Consider the following 20,208-nt stretch of genomic DNA (forward strand, 5'->3'; position numbering starts at 1 on the left):
TCCTTTGAATTTTTTGGATTATCACAAAATGAAAGTAGGACAATTTCCTGGGAACGATGATAAGATGAATTCACTTTAGGAAGATATGCTGGATCTGGTCTAAGAATTATCCTATCATCTAAAATAGTCATTAATGGATCCTTCACTGATAGTGCCTGAAGATCTCCAACTCTCCTTGCAGATGTAATTGCCACCAGAAAAACCACCTTTAAAGTTAATAAATGTATTGATATTCTTTCCAACGGCTCAAAAGGATCCTTAATTAATGTCTGTAGAACTAATGTTAGATCCCAAGCTGGCATAATCTTCTCTGGCACCCATCTTCCCATTTTGATTACTCTCAAAAATCTCATGATAAGAGGATCCCTAGCAAGCTGCTTGTCAAGGAAAACTGATAAAGCCGCCACCTGAACCTTTAATGTACCTGGAGCCAACTTAAGATCCACGCCTCTTTGTAAAAAATCCAACACATCAGGTACACCAACTCCTTTACCTGTAGCCTTTCTCCATGCTAAAAAAGTCTTCCAAACACGAAAGTATATTCTCCTGGTGATAGGCTTTCTACTTTTCAAAAGAGTGTCAATCACCTTTTCTGAACACCCTTTCTCTCTTAACAGGACCCTTTCAGGATCCAGGCTGAAAGTTGAAGCCAGTGAGGATCTGGATGAACAGCTTTCCCCTGTATCACAATGTCCCGAGACACTGGTATCTTGAATGGGTCTTCCATAGCCAAGTTCACTAACTGTGGGAACCAACATCTTTTTGGCCAAAAAGGTACCACTAATATCATCTGGGCTTTGTCCTTTACCACTTTGCAAAGAACTCTCTGGATTAATCTGAAAGGAGGAAACGCATACATCAGTCCCTCCCCCCAGTGGACTGAGAAGGCATCCATTCGGTTCGACTGGGTTCCTGTCTGTATAGAGCAAAAGTCTCTGGTCTTTGTATTCTGAGCTGTAGCAAATAGGTCTAAGATTGGCTGACCCCATTTCTTTACCAGCATATTGAAAATACGCGGATTTAACTCCCACTCGCTCTCCAGTATTAACTGACGACTCAGAGTATCTGCCCACACATTCAATTCTCCTTTGATGTGAACTGCTGTTAATGAAATTATATACTTCTCTGACCATTCCATGATCTCCAGTGACAGGTTTAACAAACTTTCCGACCTCGTTCCTCCCTGCTTGTTGAGGTACGATATAACCACCCTATTGTCTGAAAAAATGACCACCTCTTTTTGACAAATCCTGTCCTGGAAACTTAGCAAGGCATTCTTTACTGCTAATAGTTCTCTGAAATTTGACGATCTCCTCGAGATCTCTGTGGACCATTTTCCCTGGGCCTGTAGTTGAGCACAATGAGCACCCCAACCCCAGGCACTGGCATCTGTTGTAACCCTTACTGGGTCGTTTTGTCTCCATTTCCTTCCTTTGGAAAGAGTCTCTGAACTCCTCCACCAATCTAGTGAAATCTTCACCTCTCTGCTTATCAATATCCTGTGATCCAGTGAATCCTGTGTCTTGTCCCAGTTCCTCAAAATGCTCCTCTGTAAGATTCTTGAATGCGACTGGGCCCACTCTACTGCTGGTATTGCCGATGTCATTAATCCCAGCACCGACATCAATTCCCTTATCGTTAGAGTTTCTGACCCCTGGACCCTTTCTACCGACATTATTAACTTTGAGCTCTTCTCTTGAGTTAGAGAAATAATTTCTCGGTCCGTGTCTATCATGAAGCCTAGAAACTTCATACTTCTTGATGGTGTCAGATTCGATTTTTCTGTGTTTATTAGCCAGCCTAGAGATTGCATAGTCTGTAGACATAGTAAACAGTCCTTTTTCAACTGATCTCCGTTTAAGTTGAGGATCAGGAAGTCGTCCAGATAAGGTATCACATTTACGTTCTGTAAGTGCAGAAATTGGATCATTTCCGCAATTACCTTCGTGAAAATTCTTGGGGCTGATGTCAGACCAAAGGGAAGCGCCCTGAACTGGTAGTGGGCAACCACACTTCCCTTCTGAATGGCAAACCTCAAAAACTTTTGATGCACCGGATTTATTGGCAAGTGCAGGTAAGCATCCTTGAGATCTATCGATGCCAAAAACATACCCTTCATCAGCACATTCCTCACTGAATAAATATTTTCCATACGAAATTTCTTTTCCTTTATAAACGGGTTTAACTCTTTGAGATTCAGAATTAATCTCTGATCCCCTGACGGCTTCTGAACTAGAAACACATGGGAATAAAAACCCCTGTTCATCTGTTCTAGAGGAACCCTGCAAACTACCTTCTGAGAAACTAGTTTTGCAACAGCCCTCCACAAAAAATCTGCTTTGCTGCGAACCTTTGGAAGATTTGTAATACATTTTCTGACTGGGGGCAAACTTTGAAACTCCAGACGATAACCCTCTTCTATGATTTTCAAAATGAAACGATTGCCGGTGATCAGACACCAGCTCTGAAAAAAATACTGCAGTCTGCCCCCTACCTGTATCTGATAGTCATTTATCTTCGGAAGTCTTGGGGTTCCCTGGCTTATTGAATGTAGATGAACCCCTACCTCTTCCTCTGGAAAAAGCCCATCTGCCTCGAACTCCAGACTGAGCCCCTCTACCTCTTCCTCTGGCGAAGTAACCTGTTTTTGCACGAAAAAATTTCTTATTAACCACTTTCTTCTTTTTGTCAGGAAGTCTTCTACCTTTTTCTGCTGATCTAGTTAACACAGTTTCTAAATCTTTACCAAAAAGCAAATCACCTTCAAAGGGCATCGCACAAAGTCTCTGCTTTGAAGTGATGTCCCCTTCCCAGGTTTTCAGCCAAATCGATCGCCTGGTAGCATTAGCCAAAGCAGCTGCCCTGGCCGAATACCTCAGAGCTTCTGCAGCCGCATCTGCCAAGAAAGCTACTGCTTTCATAATCAAGGGGATAGACAGTAAAATATGCTCATGCGGAACTCCTTTAATGAGATCCTCCTCAACAGCTTCTACCCAAGATAATAAATTACGAGCCACACAAACAGAAGAGACTTCTGGCTTGAAACAGAACGTAGCTGCCTCCCAAGTTCTTTTACTAAGTACGTCCGATTTTTTGTCCATCGGGTCTTTCAGTAACCCAGAATCCTCAAAAGATAAATCAGAATCTTTTGAATACTGAGAGATCGCCGCATCTATCTTGGGACATTTGACCCAAACTGCTTCATCGGATTCAGAAAAAGGAAATCGTCGCTTAAAAGAACTTGGTATAAATGCTCTACGTTCTGGTTCCTTCCACTGGTCCGAAATAATTTCTTTCAGGGAGGAATGTACTGGAAAGGATCTGCTAGGCTGACCCTTTAACCCTTTATAAATTTTATCCTGAGTAGACAATACAGGTTCCGACACCTGGATTCCCTCATTTTCATATATAGCCCTTAACAACTCAGGAGTATCTTCTGCAGAAAAAAGATATTTTGACCCCCTAGAAGTAGAGGCTTCTTCCTCCAGTAAAGGATTATCTCTTTGCTCTCCTTCCTCCATTGAATCCTGCTCTGAGGCTTCCCCTTCCTCCAAAGCAACCTCAGGCTGGAAAACTTGACTACTCACAACCTGGCTCTTTTGCACCGGATCAACCATTGCCGTACGAAAAGCCTTGAAGGTAGTACATAATTCTTCTCTAATCATAGAGACCAGATCTTGAACCACATTAGTATTAGATTTTTCAGGGGTTTCACATTTTTGACAAATTGCTTTTTTCCAAGTAGTGGATAACTTTACATCACATACATCACATCTTCTGGATTTTTCTAAACACTTAGCAGGACGACCTGATCTAGCAGAACTACTATCCGATCTCTTATCCCGCTTTTTTGTATCCACACTGGTCCCATCTTGCTCCTCCGTCACCTCCCCCTTAGGTCTGGATCTGGATGAGCTGTTTCCTTTCTCTGTATTTTTATTCTGAAAAAATACCAGAGAAAAAAAGTTTTAGTTGAATCCTGCTCTGCAAAAATCACACATACCCCCAAAACAACCATATAATACCTGTCCTGAGGCAAGAGCATTGCTCTGGGCGCTTTGCACTGTAGCAGGTAATATCGAATCTGCAGGAGAACAGGGCTGCTCCATCTCCCAGATTCCGCACAAACAGAGTGTCAGGACGAACACAGACCCTGAGTCTGTTAAATACAACTTCCTCCGCCCCCTGCCAGGCAATGAACTAAATTTAAATTACCTGCAGCTGTCCTCTGCCTCCGTCACATCCGGACGCCGAGTCCATGAGGCGGAAGAAAACACAGAAGCCGTAGTACCTCCGCCGGAAATGCTAGACGAAAGTGCGCATGACTCATGCGTCTCCCTAGACGCATGTACGCGTGACGTATGTGCCCGCATACGTAAGCACGCCTGACTCCGCGCGAGATCCAACCTTGCCGGACACCATCTTGCCGTCATGGCTGCCGCATCAGTCTCCGCACTAACCGCCGCCTCAGACGCCGCTTCAACCGCGCACCAGCCGCCATATAAGCCTCCTTCCGAGCCCCGCAACCCGGTAAGAGACCACACAGGGGGAATTACAGGGGGACCTGGCTCCCACCAGAACCACCAGGCCATGCTAAAAAATAAAAAATTTTGTCGCAGACATTGGCTTATGCTCCCGGGTGGACCGGGAAACACAAAAAAACTGAAGATAGGGGGAAGAGGTGGAGCTATTTATTGTCATTTTTTAATTGGCTTGTGTTTCCTTAGGGGGAGGGGCACGGAATCTCTCATTTTGAGGCCATCCTGAGGGACGTTGGAAAGAAATGTTCAATATTCTAGGCTCAAAGTGTCAGACTCTAATCAGCTACCGTAATTCATCCAAAACACCTGCAAAGGATTCTGATTTCTTATATTAGTTTCACCTTTGAAGTATGTCCATAACATACTGCTTTTAAGGAACTTTTGTATGGACCTAAGAAAGCAGGCCAGCACATGTGAAACGGGTTGTATTATGTGCATAAAAGCGTTGTCTTATGTGCATGAATAAAACGTATACTTAACTTTGTAGTTTGTCCTTTAAAGGACTTCCGAGGCCAAATTAAAATCTTTTTTTTGCTCACCTGGGGCTTCTTCCAGCCCCTCAAAGCCGTCTGAGTCCTTCACCGCAGCCCTGGTCCTCCGCGTTTTCCCGTTGGCCGCCGGTGATGATCGCGACCCCGCAGGTGGGTCGGGACTTCTGCACGTCATCTGATGACGTAAACACATCGCCAGAGACCTGACCAGCCGGCAGGGTGGCGATCATCACAGGCGGCCAGCGAGACAACGTGGAGGACCAGGCCTGCGGTGAGGGACTTAGACGGCTGCGAGGGGCTGGAAGAAGCCCTAAAAAATAGATTTTAATGTTGGCCTCAGAAGTCCTTTAAGGAGGTAAGCTCTATTTACTCCTAAAATACACACTGTATACTTGTTATTACATACATAGGGCGCCTCCAACAGTGTATTTTAGATTACTGAAATAAATGGACTTTTGCACAATATTCTAATTTTTCGAGTTACACCTGTACAGCAATATATAGATCCAGGGTTTTCAAGCCTCAAACCAGGAAAATTAACATAAGAGGTTATCCTGAATAATTTAGTGCATTCTACTATATGTCGCTACAGTGCCTCTTTAAAACAGTTTTGAATATCCTTAAAACACTATCATTCTAGCCTCACTGCACTTTACTAACAGAGGGGCTGGTGGGAGGGGCCTATGTTGTTGGCAGGTCTATTCTAGCCTCAATGCACTTTACTAACAGAATGGCTAGTGGCAGGGGCCTATGTTGTTGGCAGGTCTATTCTAGCCTTACTGCACTTTACTAACAGAGTGGCTGGTGGGAGGGGCCTATGTTGTTGGAAGGTCTGTACTTTTTGTAATCCCTAGTGAGGACTGTTCTATTTGATATTTTTAACAGTGTTGATATTCAACTGAAAAAAATATGCTGAAACAATTGAAAATCTATTAATAATTAGGAATCTCTTGAATGATTGATGAAAACTTGATTTAGAATGTATGTTTTTCTTAAAGGACCACTATCACAAAAAAAAAGTAGGCAGATAAAATCTGACAGGTTTTGGGCCAGTCCATCTCCTCATGGGGGATTCTCAGGGTTTTTCTTGTTTTCAACAGCATTTCTTGAACAGCAGTTAATGGTAAGATACCAGCCAGCCTCCCTACTCACTTGTACACTATTATGGCAGTTAGACTTTGCAACTGCTCTTCAGGCAATGCTGTTGAAAACAAAGAAAACCCAGAGAATGCCCCATGAGGAAATGGACTAGCCCAAAACCTGTCAGTTCTGTCAGATTTTAACTGTCTACTTTTTTTTTTTTGCGATAGTGGTCCTTTAACTGAAGTGGGGTGAACAGCGGTCATTATTGACTGAGGCAGGGCAGTGATCCAAATGAGCGTTTATTGTTAAGAGGATAGTGACTTTTTTTTAAAACAAGTACGTGAGATAATGGTTGTTGACCTGGATCCAGTGAAAATTTAACACTGTATGGTCAGCTTGCCAATACCCCAGTTTTCAGTATATGTGTCAGCCAGTAATCAGAGGACTGATTTCACTGTGGTACTGGTTGGATAATGCCTGGTACACACCATGCAATTTCCCGCTAGAGAGGCGGGTCGAATACATTATTCCTATCGGATTTCCGATGGTCTTTCTGGTCGATTTTGTATAGTGGTGATCGGAAAATCAATCAGAAAACCAATCAGAAATTTTGTCGGAAATAATCGCTTCACCTCGTCTATCTGACAGGAAATTGCATGGTGTGTGGGCAAGACTTTGCTGATGGGGACTGATGTCCCTGTATAGCACTCCTGGCTATTGGGCGGAATAACAGGAGGAGTAAAATCCAGGGCTGTGGAGTCGGTACAAAAATCCTCCGACTCCACCCCTCAGGTTAGTATTCCACCAACTCCGACTCCTCTAATTTACATATTACAATCTTGTTGATTGAAAGTATGTAACATAAAATGCATCTCTTACCTGCCAACGCACTTGCATCATAGCTCATCGTACTGCTGCGCAGCGCATTTGATGTGAACGGCAGAACGGCTGTCTTTACCCTTCTGTCGTTCTTGCATGTTACCACGTCATACGCGCTTCCAAATGTGCATGGAAACGCGTATGATGTGATCAAGGCCTAAAGGTGGCGACACACGATGCAATAAAATGATCCGATGTTACGGCAATTCGATAAAAACGATCAGATCTCCTGAAAAAATCGAAAGCTTTTTTTCATTCGACTGAAATATCCGATCAGATTTCCCGTTTTCTTCGATTTTTATCGATCCGGAATGCCAGATATTTTTCTTCAATCTTTCTAAAGATTGTATGGTGTGTGATAGATTGCCAATTTATTAATGTACACACCCTAGCAATTTTCTCAGAGTTTCCAATCATTTTTATCATATTTGGGGAAAAAATTGAACATACGTGTGTGGTACATTGGTCATATTTTTGAAATGTTACAATCAGTCAGAAAAATTGATTGCAATTCTCAAATTGAACAGATATTTAAAAAATTGTATGGTGTGTGGCCACCTTAAGTCTGTGACTAAAAGTATTAGAGGCAGAAGATGAGCTGGATAGCAGGTAACTGGTATTGTTTAAAAGGGAATAAATATGACAGCCTCCATATCTCTCTGTTTAAAATTCCTAAGCGTTGGCAGGTAAGAGATGCATTTTATGTTACATACTTTCAATCAACAAGATTGTAATATGCAAATTAGAGGAGTCGGAGTCGGTGGAATACTAACTTGAGGGGTGGAGTCGGAGGATTTTTGTACTGACTCCACAGCCCTGGATTTTACTCCTCCTGTTATTCCGCCCAATAGTATATAGTATAGTATTACTGTGTAAGTAAACCTGAGACAGATGAAAATGTTATACTTACCTGGGGCTTCCTCCAGCCCCCTTCAGGCAAATCAGTCCCTCGCTGTCCTCCTCCGCCACTTGGATCTTCTGCTATGAGTCCAGGTACTTGAGCCAGCCAGACGTAGTGCGCATGCACACACTCCGCCGCCAGGAGCATACTACACCTGTGCAGCACTATTGCGCAGGTGCAGAATGTTCCAGGCTGTGGGAGCGGCATGCGGCCAGACAGCGCTGACTGGCTGAATTACCAGGACTCATAGCAGAAGATCCGGGTGGTGGAGGACAGCGAGGGACTGATTTGCCTGAAGGGGGCTGGAGGAAGCCCCAGGTATGTATAAAACTTTTCTTTACATCCGTCTCAGGTACCCTTTAATTCGTAGTCATCAAACCAAATTTTAACAACATATCAAATTATTTGATTTCTTGAGCCAAGGGAGTGCATACATTTGCATAAATCAGCATCAGTGCAGAATTATTTCCATCTCATTGACCATCTCTATTAGTGACACGGCTACACATCAGGCTTTATATTTACAGCATAGATGTTATTTCGTATATATGTTATGGCCAAAACCAGAAATTGGCCAATTCTAGAACTGGCCGGCCGTTTCTAGAACTGGCCGATTTGACATCGGCCAAAATGCTGGGAATTTCTGACATTGGCCGGCCAGTTCTAGAAATGGCCAAAGTCAGTCGGCCAAAGTCCAAAACGCAGAAATCCCAGAACATCCCGTGTCCTGTCCAGCACCGTGAATGGCACTCGGAACTTCCTCTCTGCTCTGAAAGTGATACAAATCCTGCAATACATTTGCAGGGTGTCTTCATCCTGCTTTCTTGGGAGCAAATTTTTAACATCCTGTGCTTTTAAATTAACTGCTCTGCTGTGGCAGTCACAGAGGGTAGAGATCAAACTACAGTGGTGATTAGTCACAGATGAGGGGGGGGGATGCATGGCTGGGGGCGCTTTGAATGGCTGGGTGCTTTGCATGACTGGCGGGGGGTTTGCATGGCTGGGGGAGGGGGGTCTTTGCTGGCTGCTTTGCATAGCTGGGGGTGCTTTGCTGGGCACTATGCATGGCTGGGGGGTCTTTGCTGGGGGGCTCTGCATGGCTGGAAATGCTTTGCTGTGCATGGCTGGGGGGTCTTTGCTGGGGGGGGGGGCTCTGCATGGCTGGAGGGGGGGGGTCTTTGCTGGGTGCTTTGCATGACTGGGGGGGAGGGGGGGTTTGCATGGCTGGGGGGGGTCTTTGCTGGCTGCTTTGCATAGCTGGGGGTGCTTTGCTGGGAACTATGCATGGCTGGGGGGTCTTTGCTGGGGGGCTCTGCATGGCTGGAAATGCTTTGCTGTGCATGGCTGGGGGGTCTTTGCTGGGTGCTTTGCATGACTGGGGGGGAGGGGGGGTTTGCATGGCTGGGGGGGGTCTTTGCTGGCTGCTTTGCATAGCTGGGGGTGCTTTGCTGGGAACTATGCATGGCTGGGGGGGTCTTTGCTGGGGGGCTCTGCATGGCTGGAAATGCTTTGCTGTGCATGGCTGGGGGGTCTTTGCTGGGGGGGGGGGGCTCTGCATGGCTGGAGGGGGGGGGTCTTTGCTGGGTGCTTTGCATGACTGGGGGGGAGGGGGGGTTTGCATGGCTGGGGGGGGGGGGGGGGTCTTTGCTGGCTGCTTTGCATAGCTGGGGGTGCTTTGCTGGGCACTATGCATGGCTGGGGGGTCTTTGCTGGGGGGCTCTGCATGGCTGGAAATGCTTTGCTGTGCATGGCTGGGGGGCTCTGCATGGCTGGAGGGGTGCTGGGTGCCTTTTAAGCTTGGGTGCTTTGCTGGGCTGGAGTCTGCTGCGTTACTCTGACCTCCGAGCAGGGCAATCAGAGAGGCGGAGGGAGGCAGCGCACACGCTACTTGCCCGGACTTATACACTTCATATGCGGAAGTGTTTAATGATGTCACTTCTGCATTGAAGTGTTTGCGTCCTGCGGGTCACGTGAGCCGCCGCTCTCCGCCTCTCAGGTTGCCCTGATCAGAGGTTTGAGTAGCGGCAGCGGGGGGAGGAGCGATGAGCGGACTTCCTGGGGAGATGAGAGCAGCTGGCTGGCGGCGGGGAGCGGTGAGCAAAACTTCGGGACTTGGCCGGCCACGTTAAGTTACAACGCGTTCTGGCCGGCCAAAGTCCGATATGCATGCCCGTTCCGCACATTGGCCGCAGGAGCCGGCGACTTCGCATTCTGACCGGTGTGGTGAAATTTTTTGCAACTTTATCAGATTTTGCAACCGGTTGCACTTATTTATACGTATAGCTATCAGAAAGTGCAACCTAGCCATTGACTTTAACCTATCTGTATCAGAAAATGCAACCCAACCAAACCCTATTCTCACACAGAACCCTCCCCTCTTGCTCAACTAATAACCCCCCCTGGAGGGAACAATCCCCCCTCTTGCTCAACTAATAACCCCCCCCTGGAGGGAACAATTCCCCCTCTTGCTCAACTAATAACCCCCCCCCCCAGGGATCAATCCCCCCTCTTGCTCAACTAATAACCCCCCCTGGAGGGAACAATCCCCCCTGTTGCTCAACTAATAACCCCCCCTGGAGGGAACAATCCCCCTTCTAGCTCAATGGGATCTGTGGTTGCAAAAAATTACAGGCGTGTTAACAGAGAGGAGCCACGCCTACACAGTCATACACTGTCCTCTATGGCAAGTTGCAAAATATGATAGGTAGCAAAAATTTTCACTACACCGGCCAGAACCCGAAGTGGCCAGACTTCGGGTTCTGGCCGTAACAGTCACTACCGGATATGAATATCTGGCTTTAAAAATACGGGGACTGCTTTATTGAAGCAGCACAAGTAACTATTTTTTGATTGGTTTATTTCATTTTTGTGGACTAAGCACAGCTATTACTGTATATCTAAATTATGAGGACTATTATTTGAGAAATAGAACATTTTATCATATTTTCTATTTTAATTACAGTTTAAATTTATTAGGAGTCGGTGCATTTTTTCCTGACTCCAGGTACCCAAAAATTGCTCCGACTACGACTCCTCGACTCAGACTCCACAGCCCTGGTAAAATCACAGCAATTAACCCCCACCTTCCGGTAACATGGCAACAGCAGAAGTACAGCAGTAGATGGATAGTGTAATGGTCAAGGGCTCTGCCTCTAACATGGGAGACCAGGGTTCGAATCTCGGCTCTGCCTGTTCAGTAAGCCAGCACCTATTCAGCAGGAGACCTTAGGCAAGTCTTCCTAACACTGCTACTGCCTATAGACTAGAGCACGTCCTAGTGGCTGCAGCTCTGGCGCTTTGAGTCCACCAGGAGAAAAGCGCAATATAAGTGTTTGTCTTTATTCTGGCTTTCTTATCAACTTCTGGAAGACGAGAGATAATGGACAAACACACATACAACAGTACCTCCATTTAACGTACATTCTGCCCAGGGTTACTCTTCAATGCAAACTTTTATATACAAGAATCTGAACTCAGCCTAGGATAGGGAATGGGCTGAATTCCTGAACTACAACAACTGAGCCATTGAAGTTCCTGTATACTGCGGATTGTATTTTCTGTATATTCATCAGGTGACTTCGCCTTCAGCTCTTGCTCAGAACAAGGTCAGTTGGCTGGATATTGTTTACTTTAAACAAGCATACCAGAACCGAAAGAATATGGAGGATGACATCTTATTTCCTTTTAAACAATACCAGTTTCCTTGCCGTCATGCAGATCCTCTGCCTCTAATAGTTTTAGCCATAGGCTCTGAACAAACATGCGGATTAAGTTTATCTGACTAAAGTCTCACTGGATTTGCCCCATTCTTGTTTTTTGGGGTTTTTTTTTTTTTGGTAACACTGTTTTTATTAATTCGAAGAGATAGGAATTAACAACTGTGGAAACAATAGTTGTGAACATATTTGTATGCATAATAGTTGTTCTAACAGGGTTTGTCTAACAATTACAAGTTTAATCGCTCCATTCTTGTTTTAGGTGTGTTTTAATTTGTTTAAACTAGATCACTAACTACAAGCCCTTATTTGCAAAAATAAAAGTAATATACCCTCATGACACAAATATTAAAAAAAGTGGAGTCCCCAAGCAAACTATTTATGTATTTTTATAAAAAAAAAATGTTCAAAGCATTTTATTTTGGTAACTATGGGAGTGTGGGGAAGGTAAGGGGTTAATTAATGGGTGATTTACATCATTTAATGTGTGTAGGTGTATTTTTACTATTTGGACACTAGTTTATACATTTGTGTGTTACTTTCACTTTGTTAATGGCCGATCAAAGTGCCCGTAATTAATGACCACCGGCATCAGTGAGATGTTGGTGATCATTGATTACTGGCACTTTGATCGGCTTTGTGAACACCTGTTCCCATTCACAGATCAGTGTGCCATCGGGTGGCGCCGAGATCATGCAGTGGGCAATTACGGCGCAGTAGGTATATCTACGCCCCTGTGGCTAAGATGAAGTCTTAGGCCCAGGGGCGTAACTAGGTCCCCCCTGCAGAGATTCTAAGAGGGCCTGCTCGGGGTCGTTTTGAGGGGCTGGAGGGGTTGCAGCATGAGGGGAAAGCTATGGCCACACTCGGCGGGGAGGGGGGAAGTGGCGACAGACACTAGAGAGAGAGAAGCGTCCTCGCTGGAGCGCACGGAAGGCATGTAGCTGCTGCTGCTCACACAATGGTATTGATGCTGGAGGGGAACGCTGAGGGGAGAGCCCAAGGTGAGGGGGGGGGCGTCCCCCCTCCCCGCCGAAGTGCAGCATGGCTTTCCCCTCATGCTGCGCGACCCCTCCAGCCCCCCGAAACGACCCCGGGCGGGCCCCAGGAGGGGGGGTGGGGAGAGCGGAACGCCCCCCCCCGCGCGGGCAGGGGCTGCAGGGCCTATTGTTACGCCAGTGCTTAGGCCCCTTTTACGCTCTTAATCAGTTGGTATGCATTAGTGTGCGTTAGCACGCATTTTTTTTCATAGCAGTACACTGTGAAAAAGATTTCATTTAAAACACATATAGTGTGAATTGTACCATTGGACAGCATGAGCATTAATTTGAAAATCAGTTTTCTTTCAGTTTTAAATGAGAGCAACTGATTAAGCATAAAAGGGGTCTTAGTGAAACATTCCCCTGCCGAGGGAAAACGTGTGGGACCTGTAAACACATCCATTGCACTGACAGGATACTAATACCAGGAACACAACAGGAATACAAAGTACAAGGCACCTTTTCCTACGACTCATCTAATGTGGTATACCTGATCATGCGTGAAAAATGCCCCAAAGGAATTTATGTGGGAGAAACAAGTCAACCACTGCGGGATCACATGACACACCACAGATCCACTATTAACTGCAGAAAAAAGGATATTACAAAATATACTGATCTCCCAATACCAACACACTTTTGTTTACCTGGACACAGTTTAAGCGATTTTCGTGTCACTGTATTAATGGGTGGCTTCAAATCGGGAAACATGAGTCTAACACAAGAAACTAAGTTTATACATTGGTTCAAAACTGTAGAAGATGGTTTAAACAAGGACTCTAACTTCTATTGCTGGTACGATGGGTTTTAAATACCACAATTCTTTTAATTTTAATTTTTCTATCTTTTCATTCATTTTTGTGCCATATGCTGTGTAAGATGGTATTCACTGTCACTATTCGTTTTATTTTCTTTCATGTGCTGGCTTTAAATGCTACAATTCTCTTAAGCTTAGAATTAATGGTGCATGTAACCAGCCCAGTTACAATTTGAACTCGGAATTTACGATGTCTCCCCATCACCAGAGTCTGCTTCATGTCATGTTGAGGATTCTATTGATCTTATCAATTTAGATAGGATGCCTGGGAAAGCCTCCTCAGTAACAGTTAAGGCATCTAATTACATTTTATGTTTGCTAAAGAATGTTTCTCCTCTGTATGTCAGTGTATATAAGCTGTGCTTTGCAGTTTTGGTCAGGAACCAGTCCGACGAAGGCTTTTTATCAGTCGAAGGCTCACTGTTTATCCATCTCTAAGTTAGCCAATAAATGGTATCATCCTGATTCAAAACTTCTTAGTGAAACTCAGAACTGGTTACATTTCCCATAAAAATGAATGCAGTTCGCTTGGGTCCTTGGTTCAAATCTGGACATAGAGTATATTCTCCCAGTGACTGTTCTTCTAATGAGTTTTCTCTGGCCGATCTGGTTTTCTCCCACAACCCAAAAACACAAGATATCTGGGCTCTCCCCACTAAAAGTGGCGTCAGACTATAAAACATTATAACATTATACAAGAGGCAGGAGAGCCAGAGACCAAATTGCCAACCTTCGATGGATTATGGAGAAAGCAAGGGAGATTTTAGAAAAACATCTACTGCTGCTTCATTGACTATACCAAAGCCTCTGACTGTGTATCACAATGAATTACGGCAAGTTCTACTGTAGCATTCATGCAATGGTTACTAATTCCCCTAATGTAGGATAAAAGGCAATAAAAATTTAAAATTTGCTGGGAGGCAGTGGTGGACTTACCTCCGGAAAGCAGACTCAAAATACTGTCTGAATTAAACAAAATAAATTTATTATTGGTACCCCAAAAGATGGGGTGCAGAGGTGCCATTCGTGCTACTGACGAGCTACTGTTTGTCCCCTATCTTATTGCCTGATGAAGCGGGCTGTGCCTGCGAAACGCGTTGCATCTTTTGGGGTACCAATAATACATTTATTTGTTTTATTCAGACAGTATTTTGAGTCTGCTTTCCGGAGGTAAGTCCACCACTGCCTCCCAGCAAATTTTAAAATTTTATTACCTTTTATCCTGCTGGCGCCTCTGTTTCTCTTACGATAATACTGTGTCCACCCCTGGTGGAGGGGTGACCTACCCCTCCTTTCCTGATCTACAGAGAGCGACATCTTAATCCTGAGTGAGGACAGGTCTAATCTCCTCACCTGCATCTACAGTGGTTGCCTAAGAGGTAACCCATGTTTGTGAGTATATTCATCTCACACTTACATTTATCCACGGTTTCCAATACATACTACACTATATTGGGATTCCCCTAATGTAGTGAACTTCATGGTCAGACCATGATATGGTGCTAGCTGTATTTGACTCCCATAGCCCTAAATTTTTAAAACGCACTTGGCGCTTCAATGAGTCATTCCTCTCTATTTCTGCTAATATAGTGGAGTTAACGCATAAAAACTTTGTCGACCTCAATAACACCCGTGATGTTTCTAAACCCATGTTGTGGTTTTCACACAAAGCCTTTATTCGAGGTCCTATAATTCAGTTAGCCTCCCGCCTTAAGAAAGGACAATCAGAGGCTTTTATCAATCTGCAGTTTAATTTGGCTAAACTGGTTTCTAAACACCAACGTGTCCCTTCTTTTTATATTTAGAAGCAAATCAAGGACATTTAAGTGCAGATTGACCTTGTTCTCTCCGGACAAGCCGAGAAGGCTCACTGCTGAACCCAATATAGGTTCACACAAACGAATGTGCAAAGCAGATAGATGGTTGCCAGCTAGGCTTCGAGACCGTCAACAATTGAACAGTGTCGAACAATGAAACTACAGGACGGCAGAGAAACCTGCAATCCTGACTGAAAGGATACTTTAGTCCAAAAGAAAATTGAAAAACGCGGGGAGCACCAGGCATGTGTAGGGAGCTCTCCTCATGCCTGCCCATCTCCCGATCTCCTCCGGCGCCCTCCGTTACTCTGTCCCGAACCTTTGAAGCTACTTCCTGGTCATGAGGGTCTGTAAAGACACCACAAGTTGCACTCCTACTGGATACCCTAAAACACATTGTGGGATATTTATCAAGAGTGTCTGAGCCAAAATATTGGTAGGTTTTTAGAAATCCGTGCAGAACTGTCTCAGGCATCTTAAGAAGTCTAGCTTACACTGCATAATTTGTAGAACTGCTATTAAAGAGAACCCGAGGTGTGTTTAAAGAATGTTATCTGCATACAGAGGCTAAATCTGCCTATACAGCCCAGCCTCTGTTGCTATCCCAAACCCCCCTAAGGTCCCCCTGCACTCTGCAATCCCCCATAAATCACAGCCGTGCTGTGAGGCTGTGTTTACATCTGTAGTGTCAGTCTCGGCTGCTCCCCCGCCTCCTGCATAGCTCCGGTCCCTGCCCCCATCCCTTCCCTCCAATCAGCAGGGAGGGAAGGGATGCAGGCGGGGACTGGAGTTCTGCAGGAGGCGGGGCGAGCAGCAGACTGACACTATAGAGATAAACACAGCCAGCTCTGACAAGCTATTTGTCAGCAGCGTGGCTGTGATTTATGAGGGATTGCAGAGTGCAGGGGGACCTTAGGGGGGTTTGGGATAGCAACAGAGGCTGGGCTGTATAGGCAGATCCAGCCTCTGTATGCAGATAACATTCTTCAAACCAACCTCGGGTTCTCTTTAAAGAGACACTGAAGCGAAAAAAAAATATGATATAATGATTTGTATGTGTAGTACAGCTAAGAAATAAAACAATAGGATCAGAGGCATAAGTCTAATTGTTTTCAGTACAGGAAGAGTTAAGAAACTCCAGTTGTTATCTCTATGCAAAAAAGCCATTAAGCTCTATGACTTTCAAAGTCGCAGAAAGGGCTGTCTTCTGAAGTTTATAATTTCAACTGTCAATGAAGAATTTTCTTTTTCTCTGTCAGAGGACAGGTCAATAGTTCACAAGACTGCTCTGAAAATATCATTTAGAATGCCAAGTAGTGTGTACACTACAGATATTATTATAAAACACACTATATAACTGGAAATGAAAATAGGAGAATATTTTCTTTGCTACTAATCTTCTAGTAATTATCCGTACTACACAACCAATTCATTATATAATTTTTTTTTTAAAAAAATTTGCTTCAGTGTCTCTTTAAAAAGGACTCCGAGCAGTGCAGAAACTATGGAAAGATGCATATCATTTTAAATCTCTCTTTCTCCTCTTTCCAATGATATATAAACCGCCGCCCTACGCCTTTTAGTTTTCGCGATTGATATTGATGCGGCCGCGGTTTCAATCGCGAAAATAGAGAAAACTAAAAGGCGTACGGCGACGATTTAGGTGTCGCCAGAAAGAGGAGAAAGAGAGCTTTAAAATGATATCCATCTTTCCATAGTTACATTGTATTACACAGGACGACTTTTTCTGCTAAATGGAGCTGCTGACACTGGGGAAAGTGTCATCCTGTGTAATACAATGTAACTATGGAAAGATGGATATCATTTTAAAGCTATCTTTCTCCTCTTTCAGCGAGCGGCGGCGATCAGGTACAACACGCAGCAAACAAAGTGCTTGCTGCGTGTTTAAAAATAACAACATTATTCAAATCGGCCCAGCGGGGCCTGAGCGGTGACCTCGTCCAGAACGCCAGGGAGGTTAAAGGGAACCTAAACTGAGAAGAATATGGATTTTTCTTTTTAAAATAATAATACCAGTTACCTGACTCCCCTGCTGATCCTGTGTCTCTAATACTTTCAGCCACAGCCCCTGAACAAGCATGCAGATCAGGTGTTCTGACTGAAGTCAGACTGGATTAGCTGCATGCTTGTTTTAGGTGTGTGGTTCAGTCACTACTGCACTTGAAGAGATCAGCAGGGCTGCCAGGCAGCTGGTATTGCTTAAAAGGAAAAGTCCATATTCCTCTCAGTTTAAGTTCCCTTTAATTATGGTAGCATGTATTATTTTTAAACTATAATGGCCCAAAACTGAGAAATAATGATTTATTTTTTTATTTTTCCCCCTTATTTTTCCTGCTAAAATGCAGTTAGAATAAAATAATTATCAGCAAAAATTCCCCCCCCCCTCCCCCCAAAGAAAGCCTAATTGGTGGCGAAAAAAACGAGATATAGGTTGCTTCGTTGTGATAAGTAGTAATAAAGTTATAGGCGAATGAATAGAAGGAGCGCTGACGGGTGAAAATTACATTTGTATCAGATGTAACAAAAAAATAATATGATGCTGTTGCGTATCCCAGAGCAGAGAGGAAGTTCTGAAATTCAGGTGTGCTTTAAACTTGTGTGGTTGCTAACATTATTCTATCTTGATAGCATTCTGATTACAGCCTCTCTTTTTGACTTTTTGCCCAGTACTGCCTCCTGGTGGTGGAGGAGGAGGAGATGCCAATATGTGTATACGGTAAACAAACAAGGCAGTTCACATCTTGTGACACGATACAAATAAACATTACAAGGAATTTCTGGCTGCTGCTGGGCGTAAGGGAAACACTAAAAGGATGGGAGACACATGGGGTGCGTAGGCGAGGAGCACACAGGGCGCCATTCACTCACCACGGGGAGGGCAGAATTCGCAGCCTTGATCTCAGACAAGATGACATGTCGGTGGATGTTCCTGGGGGCGCTCTGATAGCGCGTCTTCCTCCTGGCAATGGAAAAAGCCAGAGATGTAACAAAACAATCACAAGCCCAGCCAGTTCCTGCAGCTTGCGGCCATGCTGCTAATTCTGGCCACAGATAAACAGACCTTTCATGTCATCAGCAGCCCAGTGTTCCCACCCGCTTATCACAACTGTCCTGACCAATCAGGAGAGCCGTCAGGATCATGACTTACATATTCACAGAGCTGGGCTGACTGCTGCCCTGAGAGGAGTCTCCCTTCTCTCTCAGCCCATCCAGCCTGGACTGACACCTATGAGATGATTCACTGTATGTGTAGTACTTCTGGAAAATAAAAATAGACCCCAGCAATGGCCTGTTTTCAATGTAAAGGAAATGTGAAGCGAAATAAATACGGAGCATGCCATCTTCATTTCCTTATAAACAATGCCAGTTGCCTGACCGTCATGCTGAGCTTTTGGCTATAGTGGTTGAGTCACACACCTGGAACAAGCATGCAGCCAGCGGAGTCCACACCAGAGTCACAGCATCTGATCTGCAGCTCATTCTGGGGCAGTGACTTGTAGAATTAGAGGCAGAGCACAGAAGCCTGGCCATTGGCAATGTTTATTAGAGAATGAAGATGGCAGCCTCCATATTCCTCTCACCTTCAGGATCCCCTTTAAAGGATACATCCAGGCAATAAAAAAAAAATCCACTTACCTGAGGCTTCCTCCAGCCCCGCAGCCGTCCTGTGCCCTCGCCGCAGCTCCCGGTCTCCTCCGCTGCAGATGCCGGCCTCGCCAGGTCGGTTTTCCGCCTGCGCAGTACCTTCGAGACGATGTCAGCAGGACTATGTGACCCGAGTGGTGGAGTGCACAAGAAGCTGACCCAGAAATCCAACCTGGCGAGGGCGGCATCTGCAGCGGAGGACACCGGGAGCCACCGGAGCTGCTGCGAGTGACATGTTGGCTGCCAGGGGCTGGAGGAAGCCCCAGGTAAGTGGATTTTTTTGTTTGTTTGTTTGCCTGGACTTATGCTTTACAACGGGTTCCGGACTGACGCAGTATGAATCTACGTCCAGCAGGTGGTGCTCCAGCACTGACTGGAGGTAGATTCAATGTCGCAATGAATCGTGTGACCCAGCCGATACCGCCGCTCTGCACCCACTGCAATTCGCTCGCTCTGCCGTCTATAAGACGCTTTCATTGGCTCCTGACCAAGTGATCACGGAGAGCCAATCACATTGGCTCCCATTGATAGACAGGGTCTAGCGAGTGTTTAAGGAAATCGCTAGCGTTTTGAATCGTTCCCTAAACGCTAAAAAAAAAAAAAAATCGCTGTAGTGGGTTCCAGCCCTTATACTGTTATACTGCGTTTCCCAGCAGAAGCACAGAGCTGCCATTGAATTGCAAACGACCAATGGGAGGATTCTAGCAACAGAGAGGGATTCTCATTGGTCCACCACTCAGTGAACCAATGAGAAAACTCCCTGGTGATAGGGAGAATTCCCATTGGTCTTTTCCAACCATATGCGAGTCCTGCGCTTTTGCTGGGACTTATATATATATATATATATATATATACCGGCGCCTGTCCCCTAAGCCCAGCGACGGAGGATTTGAAATAACCAAAGACACAGAAGGCAAGTGAATAGAGCCGGGACAGAAAGGGAGCACAGCCTGGCCTAGTTCCCATAGGCTTGCACCGATTCCGTGGGCATCCGCATCGTCTGCTGTGTCTGAAAGAATCATGACGATCCGGAACAGGCGCTCTTTGCTCCCCCTCCGTTTTAGGTGGCAAGTGTAAATAAATCCCAACCGTAACATAAGATCCATTTACAGATAAGCTTCCACCTTGCTGAATCAAACCGTTTTTAACACTAGTGTGAACTGGCCCTTATAGACCTGTTTTCAGATGATTGAGCTACAACAGTGTGGCCTATTAAGCCTTTAGTAGCCAGGCCAATTTATTTTAGCATTTTTTAAT

At 45.0% G+C, this 20,208-nt stretch overlaps 1 protein-coding gene across 1 annotated transcript in view; it reads right to left on the reverse strand.

Annotated features, from left to right (window-relative positions):
- TCF25 (transcription factor 25) overlaps positions 1-20,208 on the reverse strand; it is a 77,192-nt gene that overhangs the window by 14,581 nt on the left and 42,403 nt on the right. The window contains exon 15 of the mRNA XM_068261437.1: positions 18,175-18,265. Coding sequence (XP_068117538.1) covers positions 18,175-18,265 — 91 coding nt within the window. The remainder of the gene's footprint in view (positions 1-18,174; positions 18,266-20,208) is intronic.

This window comes from Hyperolius riggenbachi, chromosome 11 (genome assembly GCF_040937935.1).
Source record: "Hyperolius riggenbachi isolate aHypRig1 chromosome 11, aHypRig1.pri, whole genome shotgun sequence".
In the NCBI taxonomy this organism is placed as follows: Eukaryota; Metazoa; Chordata; class Amphibia; order Anura; family Hyperoliidae; genus Hyperolius; species Hyperolius riggenbachi.